General features: G+C 37.8%; 1 protein-coding gene across 3 annotated transcripts in view; it reads left to right on the plus strand.

The window, feature by feature from the left end:
* LOC131074471 (probable RNA methyltransferase At5g51130) overlaps window positions 1-21,096 on the plus strand; it is a 30,324-nt gene extending 9,228 nt beyond the window's left edge. For 2 of the 3 annotated variants that reach the window (XM_058011089.2, XM_058011090.2), the window contains exon 2: window positions 19,573-21,096. In XM_058011089.2, the coding sequence (XP_057867072.2) occupies window positions 19,608-20,675 (1,068 nt within the window). In that variant the 5' untranslated portion in view covers window positions 19,573-19,607 and the 3' untranslated portion in view covers window positions 20,676-21,096. Of the gene's footprint in view, window positions 1-11,291; window positions 11,382-19,572 lie in introns of all 3 variants that reach the window. The other variant, XM_059221752.1, reaches the window with a different exon arrangement.
* Window positions 21,097-21,413: the final 317 nt, after the last annotated feature.

Below are 21,413 nucleotides of genomic sequence, written 5' to 3' on the forward strand. Positions count from 1 at the left end.
TAAAAACTGTATATGACACTTTTGAGAATAGGAAAATGTAACTCAAACATTGAGTCTTTCTCCTCTGCTTTTGACCTCACCCTAGATATTCAAAAAACTAACCATAGGTATATTCGAGAACTGAGGAGGTACTTTATCGTTATTCTTGAAAAGACTAATAAGAGCTAAGTACAATGACCCAATAATTTCCTCTAATGTACCTACAATTTACGCTTATTAGTGTTCAGCAATAACCATGCTTGCTAATTTTTATCACAAAAGCTCGCACCCATGCTAAGCTATCAACTCAACAACCTTGTGAAACATGGAGACAACCCTGAAGTGTGGGACCTTGCGCAAGGGGGTTGAATCTTTGGAGAAGGCTGACTTCCTTCTCAATCCAGGTGCAGGTGTGGAACCAACTCAACACTTCAAACTTGACTCCTAAGCCTATCCTAACAAATTGCAGAGGTAAAGGGAAGAGAGAAATGCTTGAAATAAAAGGAGGTGTTGCACCAAGAAGAGATTGTTTCTCTCCCTACTCGAAATGACACAAAAAATCAACTAAAACACGCAGGAGATGCATAAACTTTAGTTGTATGAGTGACCCCAATGCATGTATCAAGGTTAGAATTCACTGAATGCAAAGAGGGGAGAAGGTTTCCCACAAGTCACACTCAGAAATAAATTTAACACAACATATATGAGAGAACAACCACAAAACATACACCTATGATGAAGGTAAGGAAACATACACAACATACATAAGTTGAAAGTAGGCAAGAATGGTGATTTCAATTAATTATAAGGCCAATGGCCAAACTTATAGTTGCACAAATGCAAGATAAATACAAGAGAAGTGAGAGAGCATGGAATAGCTCAAGGCAACAGGGAGAGCCCCTTTACAATGAGGCTTAACAACCTTTATATAGAAAATGGTTACAAGAGTGATCATGACCCCTGTATGTCAGTCTGGGAGTGCAGGGAAGTGCATGCACTTGACTTGTACTTGCAAGCAACCTAGCCATACCCACAAAAGGCAATGGCCCCATACCTCCTTGAGAAGGTGGATTGACTGACCTTCCAAAGTCAGAGTATGCAGACATGACATAAGTTGCCACAACAAGCATGGCCCTGTACCTCCTTTGATGGAAATTCTGCCAAAAACATTAAATGCACCTCTGTGGCTCCACAAAAGAAAGTGAATAAGTCACCAAAACTGTTGGAGCATTTAAAGCCTTGAGTGTCGATCATGCCATCCGGAAGTGTTGCAAGCCAGAAGGAGTTTGGAAGATTTCGGAGACCCAGGCCACCGAAGTTGGGGGAACTTCAGAGACCTGGGTCACCGAAGTTGGGAAGACTTAGGAACTTGGGAACCTAGGGGTTCCGGGGTTGAAGACGTAGGAACTTGGGGACTTGGGGGTTCTGGAGTTTCGGGGTAGAAGAACTAGGAACTTGGGAACCTGGGGTTCTAGAGTTCCGGGGTAGAAGAACTAGGAACTTGGGAACCTGGGGGTTCTGGAGTTCCGGGGTTGAAGACTTAGGAACCTGGGAATCTGGGGGTTTCGGAGTTCCGTGGTAGAAGACTTAGGAACTTGGGAACCTAGGGGTTTCAGAGTTCTGGGGTAGAAGAACTAGGAACTTCCTTCTGACAAGACAACACTTCACACTTCATAATTCCATTGCTTTTCTCCTTGATCAACTGGGGCAGCGCTGGTCCATGGAACATATCTTTGATTGGTTCTCACTGATGGACCAAGGGTGTCATAAAATGACAACTTTTTCGGCGATTTCTGTGGGATGCTTGCCTGCTAAGGATGAAGTCCACAAGCCTTAAGCATTCATTGGGCACTGAGTCATTGAAAAGACCCAAAACATGTGTGCGTCACTACTTGGAGGAAAACTGAAAACTAGAGCGCACACCCTCTTAAGGAGAATGCAGCAAGTGCATAAGCACTTATGAAAGCAAAACAACCTCTAGTCTAATATTTACATAGTCATCAACACCCTCTTTAGAAGCAGGGCTTGAGATGAATCCCATTCACTAGGAGTGGAAGAACTTCGCCATCAAGCTTGGAGAGATGAAATGCATTGGCCTCCTTGCAACTAGTGATGACATATGGACTACTCCAGATAGCATCAAATTTGGAGTGTCGCCCAACTTTGGCTCTGTCTGCATCCCACTTGAGAACTAGATCTCCCTCTTTGAAGACCCTATTAGTAGCCCTTTTGTCAAAAACCTTCTTGCCCTGCTCTTGGTGAGTCTTAAGTGTATGCATAGCTTGACTTCTAACCTCCTCTAGCTCCATCAACTCAACTAGTCTTACTATCATGGCATCATTCTCTGTCAATTCCAACTGATGTGCTAGTTCAAGAGAGGGTAACTCTAGGGAAGTTGGGAGTCTTGCTTCCTTCCCATATACTAGCATGAAAGGGGAGTTACCAATCGCCCTCTTGGGTGTCATCCTGTCAGCCCATAAGGCTGTCCTCAACTTAGTATGCCATGCCCTCTGATTGTCTTCAATTGTCCTTTTAATTATCTTGATGAGGTTCTTGTTGGAGGATTGAGCTAAGCCGTTACTTTGAGGGTAATAGTTGGATGACGTCTTCAAGTATACACCATGCTTAACTGCCCAGGAACTGATTTGGGTTCCAACAAATGCCCTGGCATTGTTTGATATGATGGTGGAGGGGACACCGAATCTTGTCACAATTCCCTCAAGGAATTCCAACACTGAGGCCTTAGTGGCATCCCTCAATGCAACTGCCTCTTTCCACCTAGTGAAGTAATTTGTTGCAGCTAAGATCCACTTATGGCCAGCACTAGAAGGTGGGTTTATCATGCCAATGAAGTCTAAACCCCATTGGGCGAACGGTTGATCTGCTTGGATGGGATGAAGAGGTAGGGTAGCTAGTCTTTGCTTCCCAGAGAAGAGAGCACATTTCTTGCAATTCTTCACCCATCTATGTGAGTCACTGAATAAGGATGGCTAGTAATAACCAGCGCTCATTGTTTTGATAGCCGTAGTCCTTGCAGAGAAGTGGCCCCCTGAAGAGCCATCATGAAATTCCTCTAACAGTCTGCTGACTTGGTTTTGCTCGATACATCTTAGTAAGACTCCATTAGAGTCTTTTCGAAAAAGAGTGCCATTCACTAAGACACAGGGAATGGACTACAACCTGAAATGCCTTCTTTTGGTCCTGTCCAGACCTTGGGGGTATCTACCTTCCATTAAGAAGGTGGTCATGTCACTTACCCAACTAAATTGAGTGTTGTTGCCAGCTAGTTGATCCTCTTGTAACACAAGGGCGATCTCCGAAGTAGTCTCAGAAGATGAGACAAGCTGTTCACCTAGGCCCCTGCCTCTTACAAGCTTGGTGATCTTGATGTTGATGTCATACTCCATGACCTTGGTTATCCACCCAAGCCTCTTCTCACTGATGTCCTTGTTTAGAAGGAAATCTTTGACACTTGCATGCGGAACTAAGAGTTGGATCCTGTTGTTGGACAACATGTGTCTAAACTTTTTTAATGCCCTTACAATAGTGAGGACCTGCTTCTCTACATAGCTATATTTAAGCTCATAGTCCTTTAGCCCCTCACTAAAGAAAGCAATAGGTTGCTCCAAATTGTCATTGTTCAGCTGTGTTAGGACAACTGAGATGCTAGATTCTCCTCCGAAGGTATAGAGGATAAAATCCCTTTAATAAATAGGATTGACAAGGGTAGGGGCCTGAGCAATTGCTTGTTTGATCCCTTCGAAACCGGCCTTTCCCTCCTTGGTCCAACTGAAAGTCAAGTTTTTCTTCAACATGGAAGTGAGGGGTTTTACCATGGTGGCAAGGTTGGGAATGAACCTCCTCACAAAGTTGATCCTACCAAGGATACTTTGTAATCCTTTCTTGTGACTGAGAAGTGGAAAAGAAAGAATAGCCTCCACTCGCTCTGGATCAATGGTCAAACCCTCTTTGGATACGATGTGTCCTAGCAATCTTCTTTGATCAGTAGCAAATACACACTTGCTAGGGTTCAAGGACACACCATACTCCCTGCATTTCATTAAAACCTGCTCAAGATGACCAAGATGGTCAGCTGCATGCTTCGAATAAATAGTTATGTCATCAAGGTATACAAGCACAAACTTTGCTTATACACCCTTGAAAGCCATGTCCATTGCTCTTTGGAACGTGGCACCTGCATTGGTTAGCCCAAAGGGCATTTTACAATAAGCATAGGTACCCCACTTAGTAGTAAATGCAGTCTTGTATTGGTCTGATTCTTGGACCAAGATCTGATTGTAGCCTGAATACCCATCCAAGAATGAAAATCTTTCCGAGCCATTGACCTTTTGGAGGATCTGCTCCATAGAGGGTAGGGGATAGTGATCCTTGAGGGAGGCTCTATTGAGATCCTTGAAGTCAACACATAGTCTGATTTCCCCATTCTTCTTCCTTACAGGGACAAGGTTGGCCACCCAGGAGGAGTGCTTGATAGGGAAGATGATATTGGCTTCTACGAGCTTGGTCAACTCCTTCCTCATCAGTGGCTCAATCTTGGGGTTTATTGGCCTTTGCTTTTGTCTAACTGGCTTTGCATCTGGGTTTAGCTCTATAGTATGTTGGGCTAAGCTAGGGTCAAAACCCATCAAGTCTTCATAGGTCCAAGCAACTATGTCATCATACTTTTGACAAAGCTCAACAAAGACCTCTTGCTCAGTTGGGGAACACACCTTGCCCAAGTTTAAGGACCTACCCTCGGCGACAACAACTGGCTTGTAATCAACCCTCTTTGCAGCCAAGTTCATCTTCTTCCTTAACTGGTCATTTGAGATAAAAATGCCCTCCAAGGTCACTAGACCCTTAGGCAACTTGTTGGAGTTGAGTTGCATGATTTGATCTCCATACTGGTCTTGCAACTTAGACTGATTTTTTGTAGAAAATTCTGCTTCATTTTGCAAGAAGTTGACGATCTGCTGATCGCTTTCAAACACTTGCCAATTTACCTGATTGTCTGGGACAGCAGGCCTCACAACAATCCTGATGTGTTGCTCCTTCTCACTTGCAACATGCGCTGGTATGTCGAATTGAGCACCAATCGCTGCAAGCCTATCAACATGCTTGTTCTGACTTCTAGGAATGCTTTGGATATTGAAGGCCTTGAATCCTTCAATCAAATCCCAAACCTTGTGTTTGTATGATTTGAGTAGGTTGTTTTTTGATACACTTTGGGCTCGGATGTGGTTAACAACCAACTCACTATCTCCAAATACTTGCAAAGATCTGATCTTTCTGCTTAGTGCAAGTTGGAGATCTTGGATCAGGGCTTCATACTCAGCGACATTGTTGCTGCAACCAAATTGAAGCCTAAAAGAGAAGAAATATTTCTCCTGCTCAGGAGAAACAAGCATCACACCGACACCTGCACCATTCTTGTTTCTTGAACCATCAAAATACATGTTCCATAACCCCTCTGAGTCTCCTTGTGTCTTGATGAGGTTAGGGATAGGACTATCCTCTTCATGGATACGATAGGTGCCAAGCCTAGTCTCTTCAGTCTCAGCTAATGGATCGAACTGAAAAGCATTGGCCCATTCGTCCAACAAGCAATCAGGAACCTCTTGCAAAAGAGTGGCAGGCTCACAGATAGTACACTCATGTTTATAGGGCTAGGGGTGTAGGGCTCAATGTGGTTTTGGGCAATGGGCTTTGCACTTATGGTAACCTTGGTACCATACCTTGTTTGAAATAGCATGTGGGACCAATCAGAAGACAGGTACCCACCTATCTTGGTGGTGAAGTCTCTAGACAGGCAAATGGCAAAGAAGGCAGGGAGGTTGATAATTGATACGTCTTGCAAGACAGTGCAACCAGGGCATGCATGCAAGGTTAACTTCAATTTTTTTACGACCCCTACTGTCTTCATAGAAGTGCCATCTAATTGGACCACCCCTTTGGTCACAGGTTCGTATTCTATGCCAAGAAGATCAGCTACCTTCTTAGGCATGACTGAGCTACTAGCTCCTGAATCTATCATGCAGTTGTGAACCAAATTATCTCCTATGATTAAGGAGAGATAGAAAGGGGGAGGCTTGCTGATCTTGCTTGAATTTTCCTCCACCTTGGGTTGCACCAAATTGGTGGAGACTGCTTTTCCGCTGACTGCTGCCTCACCACTTGACAGATCGACGTCCTTCAGTGCCTCGTTAAGCAAATCCCTTTGAGATGGGATTGAAAGGGCTTCCCACATAGTGACGTTGAGGTTGGCCTTCTTCATCTGATCGACTATGTTGAAAGGAACACCAACTGACTTTAGAGGCTCCTTTGAGGCTACAAGGTCTACTTTTGTTCTTTGGAAGACTTGGGCCTCTTCCTGCCTCTTGCTCCCTTGCATGGTACTTTGGCTTCTATCATGGACGGCTACATTGGGTGTTGGAGCTTGGGTTGATGTTGAAGGTGAGGTAGCCTCCATGGCTCTCTTCTTTGACCTTGTATATTACAGCATAGACTCACCTATTGTTTGGTTCAAACCACATAATTCTGCCTCCTGCCAATTGACAAAGGTAGAATCCCCTTGCAAGTAAGTTTGAGTGTTAATACTAGGCTGATTTGGGTCATATTGCTGGCTAGAAGTGGTCGGCTCATCTTGCACCACTAAGGTTTGGACAAACCCTCCATTTTGGCATGCACCTTGGTTGTGTGGCTGATTGCATGGTTGACACCAATCTTGCTCTTGGGCGAGGTTATTTTGCATTGGAACTATCGCCTTTGAGTTGCTTGCGGTTGTGGGGTTCACACTATTCAAAGGCCTGGCGTTGCTCTGTTGGTTTTGCCCTTGAAAGGGTGGCCTATTCTGCTGATAGTTCTGATTTTGTGCCGGATAAGGTTTGTTATGCTGGGCTTGCTGCCTCTTTAGTGTCACCAACTCATTGCTAAAGTTTTGCAATAGAGCCTTGACCTCATGGAGCTCATTGGAGGATGTGGAGGGTGTGGATGGTTGACCTGCGGGTGCCATGGGGATAGGAATCATGGTGGGTTGTTGAGTAGGAGCTTCTGGGAAGAGAGGCATTGGAGGCCTTGGAGCTATCTTCCCAGCCTGAATAAAACAATTTTCTGCTCTTATGGCTATGTTATATGCACTCAGTAGAGAGGTTCCACCCATTGATTGTACCATGACAGCTATATCGCTGTTTAGAGCTCCAAGATAATACAAGAAGGCATGATTTGGAGATGGCTTCACTAGAGCAGGAATTCTATTCCATGTCTTATGGAATCTAAAATTGAAATCTCCCATGAACTTGTGGGGTGCCCTCTTGATCGTAGTCAACTGCTCCACAAGTGATAGATGATCACTTTTGTCTTCGAAATGGTTGCACAACCTCTCCTCCAATTCATCCCAATTGTGAATGGAGCTAGGTGGCAACCCTCTATACCACTGCAAAGCTTTGCCTTTCAAAGATGTGGGTAAGAGTCTGACAACAACATCATCCTGAGTGATATTATGGACGAAGCAGATGTTTGCAATGTCTTGAATGTGCTCAATGAGGATAGTAGCTGTTTCACCAGTGAAGTATGGTATACTCTTCAACGCAGCCATTGGTATGTCATTCCATTGAGTCAAAATAAGGGGACTCCCCCCATTGAAGGTAACAAAAACCTGATTTCTTGCTATGCGAAACTATGGTCTATTGATATGAGTGTTGGGAGCCCTTGGTAGTAATGGTCTTGTAAATGGAGGGGTAGAATGAGACCTGGGAGATGGAGTGTTTACAACCCTGACCTCCCTAACTGGTGATAATGAAGGTCTACCTCTCCGCCTTCTAGAGCCTGAAGATGAGAGTTCTTCGAATTGGAAACTACCTCTAGAAGACGCCTTCTTGTGCACCAAGTATTGAGTTAATTGGGCATGAAATCCGGAGCTGCAACAAGTCATGAGCATGCAGATTGAACTGGTGAGCAAAGACTTTGGAACTTGGGGGTTCCGGAGTTGCGCACTTCGGAACTTTGGAACCTGGGGTTTTCGAAGTAGTGGACCTAGGAACTCCGGAACCTGGGGGTTCCGGGGTTGAGATGGCTTAGTGACTTCGGAACCTGGAGACCTCGGGGTTCCGGAGTTAGCAGCAAGTCACTTACAAGAGACTGGTCTTGTGAGCAGAGTCGCCAAGTGCTTGAAGATGACTGCCTCTAAAGGCTGAGATGCCAAGAACAGCATTGAATCCTTAGCATGTAAATCGAATGAAGTCCCACCGGGTGTGCCAAAAATTGTTATCACAAAAGCTCGCACCCTTGCTGAGCTATCAACTCAGCAACCTTGTGAAACATGGAGATTCAACCCCCTTGCGCAAGGTCCCACACTTCGGGGTTGTCTCCATGTTTCACAAGGTTGCTGAGTTGATAGCTCAGCAAGCGTGCGGGCTTTTGTGATAACACTCACACAACTTCCAAAATTTTGTTAATGCCCTTAGATGGTCACCCTGCACGCCACATGTGCACCATATTCGGATTGAAAATTCTTAAGGTTGGGCTATAATTGTGCTTTCCAACAACTTCTTGCTTACCTTGTGGTAATGCCCCTAAATAGTCACTCTACTTGCCATATAAGCAATAGTTATCCAAAAACATGTGTAAAGCCTGTAGACTTGTCTTTGAACAGGAGAGGTATTCTATGGAAAGTAGTAGGAGCATTGAATAAGTCAATTGTCAAATTGCGATAGGTGTATGTTCTGAATTATAAAATTACTGTGGTTCATTTGGGCTTCTTCCACTGTGTTAATTTGATGATACCCAGTAAGCTCACTCAAGGAATATTTACAGATGGAATTTGAAGAGATATTTAATTGCAAATATTTTGAAGCTGTGGAAATCTCCAGAGACTGTTAATTTACCTGAATCCATTTTAAGGGCTTTCAACATGGCTGATATGTAATTGTCAGTAACCACCCTATTGGCTGAGCCCTTTTTCAGTTTCTAAGAAACACACAGATATTTTCTTCCACTTCTTCATTGGAAGCTCATTATCATTATACTTTGCATGAATTAAGTAGGCTGAGCTAAACATCTATTATTCTCCGATGCCAATGCAATAATTACCAATCCAAATAATGATTAACTTAAGAAGGATCATCCAATTGTAAGTCAGCTTTACCCAGAATGTTATTACAAGTCAAAGATGGTGCTGGTCTTGATCTGTTTGAAATAGTGTTTCTTTCTCTGCTTTGTTTTCAGTTTATTAGGAACACATTTAACAATACTAAATTTTCTAATTGGCAATAATTTGCCTTTACACTGACTTAAGTAATTATATTAAGTTAAACATTGCACTTTTTTCCATGCAATTTATTTAATTCCCTATTTGAATGATGAATAACTTGAGAATAATCAGTAATAAGCATTGCAACTATATTAGTTTAAAATTACTTTTTTAATTCAAAGTTTACACTAGAGCTAGATTGCTCTTTGTCAATAATTTCTTCATTAAGAGTATTGATTATCATTTAAGTGTGATCTGTTTTTAGTGCAATACTTTTATTCTTCATGAATGGGCTTGACCTCCTCTAACAATTGTACAGCAAAAAGTCCCCATTTTTCATAGGGATATGGAAGGGGAATGTCACCAAGCAATCTTCTTTAAAGGAGATGACTTGAGGAGGGCCCTACATTTTCTACCTATCCATCTACCATGGGGACTTGCCCCTCCTTAAAAACAAAGAACAATTTAGATCATATATTTCATACTGTGATGTAGTTTTTGAATTTTTAGCTTTTGTATTGTTACATTACACTGTAATATGGTAGAGTATCATTGTGCTATATATCATAATTTGGCTACCATTAGTAAGATATCTTTGATTACTTCAAATTTGGCTATTGATATAGTTACTGTTTTTTCCTAGGAATTTCATGCCACTTTTAAGTTATAGTTGTGCCCTTTTCCTATAAGTTTTAGGGTACTTTCTGTTGACCCCTTATTGTGCGCCCTTGTTTTCCCATTTTTCAAATGGTAATTTAATGGGACATGGTAAAATAACACCATATTTGTTTGAGAATGGTTTCTGTTTAAGTGATGAAAAAAATCCATTCTAATTTTTTTTTCCAACAATAATGTCTAGTGACATGTATAACCTTCAAATTATTTGACATCTTGAGACTGAATGTTGCTAAAATTAAGTTTGTTTTATTAAGCAATATTCAGATCTGTTCTAGAAGTATATTTACCTCCTATTAACCCACATCTATCAAAGTTTTATAAAGTAGTAAATTATTTGTCTCAATTGTTTTCTTGGGATTTCAATCCTCTTGTAATGCAATTCTTCCTTCTATTTCTTGGTTATTTATTGGATTTGCAAAGTTGTTAATTGTGGATTGCAGTCAACTAGTGCCTCTATTAGTACAATCATTTTTGTCTGATGTGTAAATGGGATACTGTTGTAAGTTTGCAACAGTGCCAATAACTGTTGCTCTTGGTCCGTGTCATTTTTCAGTTTCACTTTTTGTTATGGTCTTTACCTTTTTACTAGTTTATATATTTATGGCCATTTTCTTGTTTCTCCAGGTGTAGCTTCTCATTCCCATTCAATATCATTGGATTGACTATTTATATCATCAGCTGGTTGAATGACATGATGTATCTATAGATATTATACATACATGTCTTATTTTGCCTCCTTTCTTCTGCACTTTCAAACAGATTTTTCTCCATTGACTCCTGATCTTTAATCATATCAATTAATTTACTTTTGAACAAAACAAACCATACCTTCATGGTCATTGGGTTCACATTCTGAACAAGCTTTACATTGTTACATACACGGTTTTCAGAAGACTCTTGCAAGATGCTCTCATTTGTTGTGACATTGCACAATAGGTCTTCACTTTTTCTCTTTGAATTGCGATCTCTAACCTTTTGGTTTCTGTAGCTACCACTAGTTGGCATTTGTTCTGTTATTATGTATTGTCTATATTTAATGGAAATTTTCTTATTGAAAAGAAAATCTTTTGTATTGAATGCTCAACGTCATAAACTAGACAGTGTCATACTGCATTCAGCTTCTTTGTGATTCCTTTCTATATGGCAATTTTGATAGTTTCATACAGGATTCCTAAGTTAGTAGTTTGTCCCTGGGCAACCCTGAGTCTCGGTCCAGTTCAAATTGGGTTTGGGGTTCTGTTTCAGTCCTTTGTGGGTTCAGCCAGGGTCCTGCCCACAGCCTGTGAGTTTGGCCTGGATGAACCCAGGCAAACTCGAGCTGAATTTTACCTCCAGATGTATCCAGCTGGCTAATTTGTGTGTGTTTTTTTGGACTTTTTATTGTAAGGTATTCATCAGTAACAGTGGTAAAAAGATTGCCAAAACCATGGCATCAAGGAACAATCATTACGTTGCTATGCTGGAAAGAAAGTGGAAGGTTTAGTATAAATCATAAACCCTTGCATATTCAATTCTCAATCTCTAATGGTATCAAATTTATAACAATACATGAATCATGTTTATCATTGTTAAGTACAGTGGATTGTGTCTTCAAGAGTATCAAATTACTACCTTCAGCACTCTATCAAGTTTGTTGGGGCTGTGTTCCGTAGATAATAGTGAGAACTTAGTGTTAATTTTGTGCCCTAGATCTGTAATCAGATTTATGTCTTTTAATTATGCCCTAGTTTGTTAATCAGATTTGTAATATTTTAGTAAACCATAATTCAGTAAACTTAGAAATGAAACAAGTAAACAAGAGACAAACACAAATACCCTGGGAAAACCTCCAAGGAGGAAAAACCCAGCATTAAAGACCCACAGGTCAGATTATATATTCTCTCTTAATTGCACAAATACAATACTTAGCTTGCTTTTCCAGATCTGATCCCTTTTGTATGTCAGATCTGCACTTCTAAGCACTTCAAGTCTGCACCAAAAGAGGCCTATATCCTCTTGGACAAGTTCGCACAATCCTTGGATAAATTCGCACTTTTATTAGCAGAGCTAATTCGCTGATTGCATGAGGAAATGATTGATTGATTTGAGTTTGCATTTGATCTTTATTTATATGAGTCTTTAACCTTTATTAAATCCAAGTCGGCCTTCCTCCTTTTGGTGCCAATTTATTTATTGAGGCGTGGTGTATTTTAGGGTGGCGTGAGGGTATGGGGCTGAGCTTAACTTGGGGGCACGTTACCCTTTAGGATAGGACCCAGTCCTATATGGGTTCGGATGTTGCCTTAAGGCAATCCGAACCCATCTTACCTAGTTACAAACAACACTTAGAACCAAAGAAGCATTTAATCGTTTGGGGAATTAATCGGCAAATCAAAAGTATAAATCAGGAAAAAATTGGAGATATATAAAATCATAAAAAATTATAGAAAACAATCAAAACCTACTTTTTTATATACATAAGGGCATTTCCATACCATAGAGATATTGTAGGCAAATAAAATAGACTTCAATAGATGAATTGTAGAAAATAGATTTTTGTTGTTTATATTCATTATCACTGATTCAAAACATACCACAACATAAATAAGTAAACTAAGTATAAAATTTAAACAATTTATTGATATTAATTAAGTATTTATATATTTTTTAATTTATTTGATATCTTTTATTAATATCCTTTATAGATCGTTTAAAAAAAATACCCCTTTTTGTGTTATTATAATAAAAAACAGTATTTAATATTTAAGTTGAGATTCAATACATTTCATATATATTTTTGTAAATAATAAACTTTTATTCTTACCATTAAAAACATTTGTTTCAATAAATAAAAATAAAACAATCAATAAATTTTATTTAACAAAAAATTAAAACATCTATATAATTTTTTAATTTTTACATCTAAAAACAAAATAAAAATACTAAATTCTATTTTAAAAAAATTTATATTTTTAAAGTTGAAAACAAAATAAAAATACCAAATTTTATTGTATTTGAAAAACATATGATTAATAAGTATATTAAAATAAAAGTAAATTTAAATATATAAAAATTTAATTTTTTATATAAATTTTATATAAATAAGATGATAAAATGTAAAATCATTGCTTGAAATTCACCACGTTCGATTTCAAGTTCAACTCGCCAATAATAAAATTCGAATAAAATTAGCAAAATTCCGCAAGAGAAAAAAATTAGAAAAAAATTTCGTCATTAAATTGGCTTTATATAAATTTGATTCTAAAAAATATAATAAACAATATCAAATTTGTTTAATTTAATTGAAATATTTTAATTCAAATTTCTCAAATTTTATATATTAATAATTGAAAATTTAAATAAAATATTCTAAAATATTTAATTTTGAAAATATTAAATGTAGAATCCCACAAATTTTATAATAAATATTAATATATTAAATGTTTATCAAAATAGACTTTATATTTATATTGATTAAGTTCTACTCAATTTTTAATATTAATTGACATTTATATCGGACAGCTATTCAAATCCTGCAATTTTTTGAAGTCTTTTTTAACATTATCAAAATGCATTTATATTTGATGGCATTAACAAAAATCTGGCAATTTTTTTAGATGCAACTACAAACCCTACTGGCAGAAGCACTGCATCAGTGAGTGGCCCTTCGGGGGCCCTCATACTTCCTGACAACAGCAAGGGTGAACTAGTCGTCCGCCAACAGAAGACACCTCTGCAAGCTATCCATCGAATTTAATTTTGCAAATTTTGTATGATTTTTATACATTCGCTGAATTTTAATTAGGGTTGGCATTTTTTCCGCGTTTTTCTCCTGGCTAATCCTGATTAATCCGACGTTTTTTGGTGATTTTTTTGGAAAAAATCATTGACTATCTTTGACCAATTAAATCCGATTTTCCCCAAAAAATCGGCAAGTTGCCCCGACTGCCGATTAATCGCAATTTTTGCAGATGTTTGCTTCCATGCTTAGAACCATGTTAAAACCTTAGCGCCAATTCATTACTTTAAGGATACCTTAAGCCTTATCCAAATTCTTGACACACTTCAAGGTCCTATAAACTCAAAAAGAAGCATGCTCAATATGCTTAAAGACCTTGTGATACAGCACCAAAGAAAGACAGTGTATAGGGAAGCTATCATGAGAGTGATTGTAAACTTCAAATGACAGTGATTTTGAAAGAGAGATCATAGTGTTCTATGAAGAGTATCCTATTTATCACAGTTTTCTATGAAGACCCATGGATATGATAGTCATCAAGTTGTTATCTATGAAATGTCATTCATAATCCATTGAGACTATAGTCTATAGAGCTCATAATCAGAAATGATTGTCATGGCAAGTAAACCCAAGTCAAAAGACCTATATGAAGATTGTTGTCTGATATGGATGGTGATGATGATATTTTTGATGACCCGCATGATATTTTGTCACTGATGGCTGATTGCTGACACTTGACATTATTATTTTTTAACTTAAATAAATATCATGACATTCGAGTATGACTAATTTTGACTACTAATATGGTGGTGTATTTTGCTATGTTATTTGACTATTAATTTGGCAGTGTTTTTTGAACTTCATTACTGCTACAATATGTACATATTTCCTGATTTTTATATATTTTTGTATCAACGAACCCAAACCCCACAAAGGTTTTGACTGAACCAGTGAACCAAACCCTTGAACCCAATCCTGAACCCGTAACTTGGTCCTCAAGCAAATGCCAGTTTTAGTTTGTCAAACAGAATCATTTTTGCTGATACCAGGCTCCCAAATCTTGATTGCATTTTCTCAATTTATTTTTATCAAAGATCCTAGGCAATGAATGCAAACTCTTGATTGTCATTGCTGACATCCAAATTGATAGCATAATGTTGCATCTTCCATCATGATGCATTATGGGAGTGTTGTGAATACTAGGATCCCACTCCTTTGTGCAAAGCCAATTTTGTATTTGAGTAAAGGGATCTAGGTGTCCTTCACTACAGGTTATATCTTTCACTTCAATTAGCATCAAGCTCCTCGAGGTGATTATATCCATTTTAACTTTAAGTGTTATGGGATGACAACCTGGTGAATGTGCCCATACCTGAAAATTGAAATGATGTTTCTTGGACATCATTTGCAATTATAGGCATGTCTTTGACGCATACTATTGGCTCTTTTAATTCTTTGGTTTAACTACTTGTGATTCTAGCTTTTCTTCTGTTGTAATTATTGATTCTCTTGGATCTTGTTCCTTGATCTCATCTTTGGCCATTTTTCTTATGCATTCATATAGATCTCTTCTGTTCAGATAATAGTTCCCAAGTGTCTTCAAACACTCACCAAAGGGAACTTTTGGTACTTGTCAATAATTTTGGGAGCCTCAAGTTTGTACAATAATTTTTTAGTAGGATCCTTGTCCTCTTCCTTTTGTAGCCCTTTCAATCTAATCTCTATGCATAAAAAGGACTAATCCACATAATACTTCTCCATCTCAAATTTGATCTATTATATGATGAACATTCAACCAATTTAGCAAAAAGAAATTTGTGTATTGGGAAATTATACAAATAAATTTCTGAGGTGATTTTGCGATAATCTGCTGAAATAATATTGGCTGCAAACTATTTGACTAAATGTCCATGTCAATTTAATGAACAATGCTATGATTTTAAGTCTAGTAGCAAATACTATCAGTGTTGGCACGTACTTGTCCACATCTATAGCACCTACTTGTCCACGCCTGTAGAAGATTCCTTTGAAGCCACCTCCTCTTTGACCTTGTCTTGCTTTGCAGCTTGAAGTCTTCTCACCTTTTGATCTCTATGTGAAACTTGTTTTTGTGGCTTCTTTCTACATGTAGGTACGTCTTCTAGTGCTCTCTATATTTTTTTATCTATTGTCTCCTCTTGCTCTCTATGATTTGCACGACAACTTTTGCTTTGCTTGGAGCACTACTTGGTAGGCCTCTTCTGTGAAATGTATATTAAGCAAACATGATTCATTTTAAATTGAAATTTACAGCCCATTGACATGCCTTGAGACTTTCTCTGATCGGTTCTTACTGATAGACTATATGCTTCACACAGTCTCTTTAGAGCTGACCTATGCTTCGTTCTCTTGTTGACTGTATGCCTCACTCTTTGTTTCTGAAAGCTTTGTCTCCATTAGCACTTGTGCAAGAATCTAATTTAGCCTGTATGCTTGTATGTGGCACCGATATCACAGCCAATAACCCTTCACAGAGAGAAATCGTTTTAGCCTGTATGCTTGTATGTTGTAGATTAATTAGGCTCACAAACACCAACAACCAAAACTATACAGGCTCACAAAGCCAAAGAAAAGGGAAAAATATGAGAAGGCAGAAGGGAGTAAATTATGAAGGCCAATATTCAAACCAGCACGAAGAGATTAGAATGGAGAACAAGATGTTCAAGAATATGGAAAATGCATTTTTGGAGCAATCCTTTTAGCAGTTCTACTAGTGTTGATGCTTCTCTATCGCTGGCCAAAGAATGGGTTGTGAAATAGTGAAGGGGTGCTGTCAATAAGATGTCAATGATAGGTTCCTTGCAGTATAACATTTATTGGTGTCTTTCTCATGTTGCTTTGGGAAATGCTATTAGTAAAAGTTCATAGTTCATACTATGTAGTTTCTTTTTCAAATATTGTAAAAGTAGTTTACAAATATGGGTCAAAGATCAACATTAATACCAAGGATACTAATAATATGTCCAACATATAACAAAACAGTTCCAAGGCATAAAGCCATTATAGACAAGCACAACCAAGTATATTGAATAACAAAATATTCATAAACTATTATAGATCAAGCACAATCAAGTATACTGAATAACAACATATTCATAAACTGTGTAATATCAACCAAAATGGAGACAATCATCAAATGTCATCTTCAATGCAACATTAGGTAGCATCATTTTCTTCTTTTTCATTTCAGCGTCAACCACATCCTCAGCTTCAATGATCCTTCTGATCTTCTTTGCAAGGTCACTGTGTGCTTAAGGCACTTTCTAAGCCATCACTCTGGATAAACAGAAATAGGAATATTATCAAAGGTGTTGAAATCATGAAATCCAAACACATCATCTAATCAGCTTCATCAGCAATACTCTTAAAATTTGCTTTTATTAGCCAGATGAATAACGATTTCTCTCTTGATCGCATCCTCTATTAGCTCCACCTGTTCATGTATTTGCAAATATATCAAGAAAATAGTGAAATTTCAGATTTCTTAAAACAACCAAAACTAATTCACACAAAGTAATAGACTAAACATTAGCCCAGTAGGATTAAACAGCCTTTGCATAGAGACATTAAAAGCTCAAAGGACTCATAGTATCCACAGGCAAGACACATTCTTACCAGACCCAAGAATTTCACCCACAACTAACATCGTCATAATCAAAAACCTTTTAAAAAGGACTTTTTAGGTTCAATGCCACTGGACTGTAAATTGCCAAGCCTGGTTATCTATCTAGCCTCAGAATCATTTAACCCCCAAAGGGAGTTGAAGTGTTCATGTAACTTCCCAACCTTAGAGAGTAAATCACAACATTCTTAACAGTAGCGTCTACAAGCTTATCACAATAGCTCCAAGAAAAGTTGTCCCAATGTCTTAATTTATAATTCTTTTTTACTTTTTAACATAGGATGATCAAACACCAATTATAGAAACAATCAAGGAAAAGTTTCTTTTTGGTTCTTAGGCAAATCAAACATGTCTGAGAGTAATCCAAGGGATAACCCACATCTTCATTGATATCTGACCAATTACCTTTTACTTTTATTAAACTGATTTAAAGCAGAGAATCCCCTATGAAGAGCCGTGGGTTTCCATCACTTTCAATAGACCACCATATAGACACGAAAGAATAGGATAGGAGTGTTTATGTTTTGTATATTTAACATTCCAATCTAACTCAAATTTCTTAGCTTTATTCCAAGCTTTCCAAATAGAGCCAAAAGCAACTAATCCCCTAACATGATTGCTAAAATTGTCAAACACCAACAAAACCATTAACTTTCCACATGGTTTACTTCTAGGAGAACCAACTTCAATATTATTTTTAATTGGTAATTGTAGAGGTGGATTCTGATGTAATTCACTGCTGAGCATAAGAATTGAAGAATGAGGATTTATTTCCAGATTCAGGGATTTATCAATAAAGGGAAATTGATTGGAAGTTTTGCAAGCAAACAATAAATTTAGTGAAGAATGTTTTTTGTGGCTAGGTTAATTTTGAAGGGTTTATTTTTATTCCAGCTACCTATTCCAGAGATTCAGTGGATTTTGTGATTGGATGTCACACTGGAAAGTTGGTGTTGTTGGATTCAGAATTTAAATGCAGGTTGGCTGCCACATATAGAAGAACATCTGCTGCACATATCATTGTTCAAACTCATTTCAGCTACTTAGGAAATCACAGGTGTCAAGGGATTGTGTAGGATGCACTTTGTGGCTGCCCTATTTGGGAGTCAAACTCCTTTAAACATCATTGCCACCACTACCCAGGAGAGCAAATGCAATTAAAATAAGGTGACTGCAGCTTAATTATTATCGCTGTGCATTCAAAAAAGGAATGGGGTTGCGAGAAATTAGGAGGTTGACTTGGTGATAATTGATAAGACATGGAGGTTCTTCATAGCTGGCACACTAAACAGAAGACATGGGCTTACAAACTTCAATTGCTCCATTTAGAACTTAGTCATAGTCAAATGAGGAGGTTGCAGTTGTATTTGGGTGACATGATTTATCTAGCTAAGGTCAGAAGTGAAAGGTGATGCCAACAGATCATGGTGTCTTTGTTAAGGCTATAAACCTTTTAACAACAGTCGCCAGCATATACAGAATTTGAAGCAGCCACATAAGATGAAACCGCACCATATTATGGATAAACAATAAATATTATTCAGGTGGTAGCGTCTAGTTCGAGGAAATATTACTAGCAGCACTATTTAGATAAATTCACACAGGTCTGCAGTTGTGTCTAAGCATCAAAGTCAGTACTGTTAGTGGTAAAAAGGAACTGACTAATCTAATCTCTGTAGTATGCGGGAGAATTTCAGGGTGGAAGTTTAGCAAACTTATAACTTAGTACCTCAGTCGTGTATTTGCAAAAATTAAGTTGTTCAATGCCTTATGTTTGATAAAATGGCCATGAACTATGTTCCTGTATGGCAACTGTTGGATTAAATTATTATGAGTTGTTTCTTGATTATTAATTATTTGTGAGGTTGCGATCATCATTGAAAGTTGCAGTTGATGCTTGTCACAAAACTCAGAACTGTTTGACAAAATGTCTGAGAACTAAATTTGAAATCTTAACAAGTTTGTTAAACAAATTTGGTAGAGGCCATTACATCATGGTAGGATACTTGTGCAATTGAAGCATGATGCTCATTGCTGTATCGCTTTGTTGCTTTAATAAGGAACAACGTATAACAATGGAAGTGTGTTTTCTGTGAGTCGAACAATTTACTTCACTGCCTATTTTCATCAGTTTAAAGATATTTTTCTCTCATTCTTTCCTGTAATAAAATGTGAATGACGTGATTCTGAAATTGAGATATATATTCTTTTCTACAGTTTGAACTAAACCATGATTTCCTTTTCAAAAAAAAATAAAAATACTGATGTATTTTGTGAACACTTGTACAGGTGAGATCACAATAGAAAATAACACAGCCGTGGTAATGGAGCATAGATCAAATAAAAACAAAAGGAAAGATGAAGGAAAAAATTCATCTAGTCAACTGACAGAGTCTAAGAAGAAGAGATTTGTTTATATTTATGGCAACTACCACAGTTACTATAATTACCGTATTGATCAGGCTTTGGATGAAGACCCTAGGATAAAGGTCTTAAGGAAGGAGTGGTTTGAAGACAAGAACTGCCTAGATATTGGCTGCAATGAGGGTTTCATTACAATCAGCATTGCACAAAAGTTTGCGTGCAAAAGTATCATGGGCATAGATATTGATGATAGGCTTATATGGAAAGCAAGAAATCACCTCAAAAGAGTTGCTGGTGTTAAGGAAGCCATTGAAAATAAACAATCTGAGAAAGAAAAACATGAAGGGCATGCCAATGAAGTTAAAGATAGAAACATGAGAGAACAGTCATATGAAGGTGAAGACAGAATAAATGAACTGGAGAGTCTAAACAGAAGGGATCAATCATATGAAGATGATGTCAGAGAAAATGGATTTCAGGTTATTGGTAGGATGAAACAGTTATCCAAAGTTGAAGAAAGTGCAAATAAAGTGAAAATCGTATGCAAGAAATCTGTCAGCGATAGAATAAGCATGTTATCACAGGACAATGTATCAGAAATTGTGGAAGGAAGAGTCACAGATCAGAGTCTGCTTGAAAGAGTTTGCTTCAGAACTGAAAACTTCATTCAGAAATCCTATTCCGAGTTTGATGCAACGTATGATACAGTGCTCTGCTTAAGTGTCACCAAATGGGTCCACCTAAATTGGGGTGATACAGGTTTAATTTGTCTATTTGCAAAGATTTGGCAAGTGCTTAGGCCAGGCGGCATTTTGATTTTAGAGCCTCAACCATGGAAATCTTATGAAAAAAAGCACCTCGTCTCTGAGGCTGCAGCAGAGAATTTCCACAATATTGTTTATAGGCCACACACTTTTAGGGATATTCTACTTGATAAGATTGGTTTCAGATCAATGGAAAGAATCAGTGCACAGGTGCCAAATAGTACAGCTGGTTTTAACAGGCCAATTTATATGCTTCAAAAATGAATCACATGTTTTGGCTGAAGAAATAATCTCATGTTAATTTTTCCCACAGCAACATGAGGGGTTTATTTTGCATCTTTTTGTGTTCTGTGCCTTTGTTCAAGGTAGCTGGTCTGAACAAACGGTTATTAATAATTTATTAAGAGGCAGCATTTTTGTTTCTAAGAAGGAACTCTGTATATTCACTACTCTTGAGGTGGCAACACGTTTTGCAGTAATCTCTTGTATGCTTCTTTAGTAGCTTGTACCCTTTTTGGAAGAAGAAATTCTTTATTTGCGGCTTTTGTTTTGCATACCATCTCTCGTATGAGGCTTAGCTGCTTGTATATAGTTTCAATGGACATCATGTTAAAAGGGAGATCTTTAGGGGTTATGAAGATTTTGTTTTTCGCTATTTAAGCTGAGGTTTGCAGCTTTTTTGTCACCATTGAGTATTATGTATAAAGATAGCAAATCAGGACTTGGCTGTTATATCAGAAAATTAGGTATCTTTCTACAATCTGTTTACAATTACTATTTTGAATATTTTATTCTGACTTGGCAGAATATATCGAGTTACTAAAATTTTGCTTAATCTAGTATCAAGATTGTACATATTTTGTTTTTCAAAGAAATCAAGAATATTCTAATTTTTGTTATCTAAAACTTGTCAATTTGTTTAATATTATGATTAACTTATCCACTCAACACTTTTCTGTTTTGGTTGGGGCCTTGAACATCTTATGTGAAATTTTCTTAGTT

The sequence above is a fragment of the Cryptomeria japonica genome, chromosome 5 (assembly GCF_030272615.1).
Source record: "Cryptomeria japonica chromosome 5, Sugi_1.0, whole genome shotgun sequence".
NCBI lineage: Eukaryota > Viridiplantae > Streptophyta > Pinopsida > Cupressales > Cupressaceae > Cryptomeria > Cryptomeria japonica.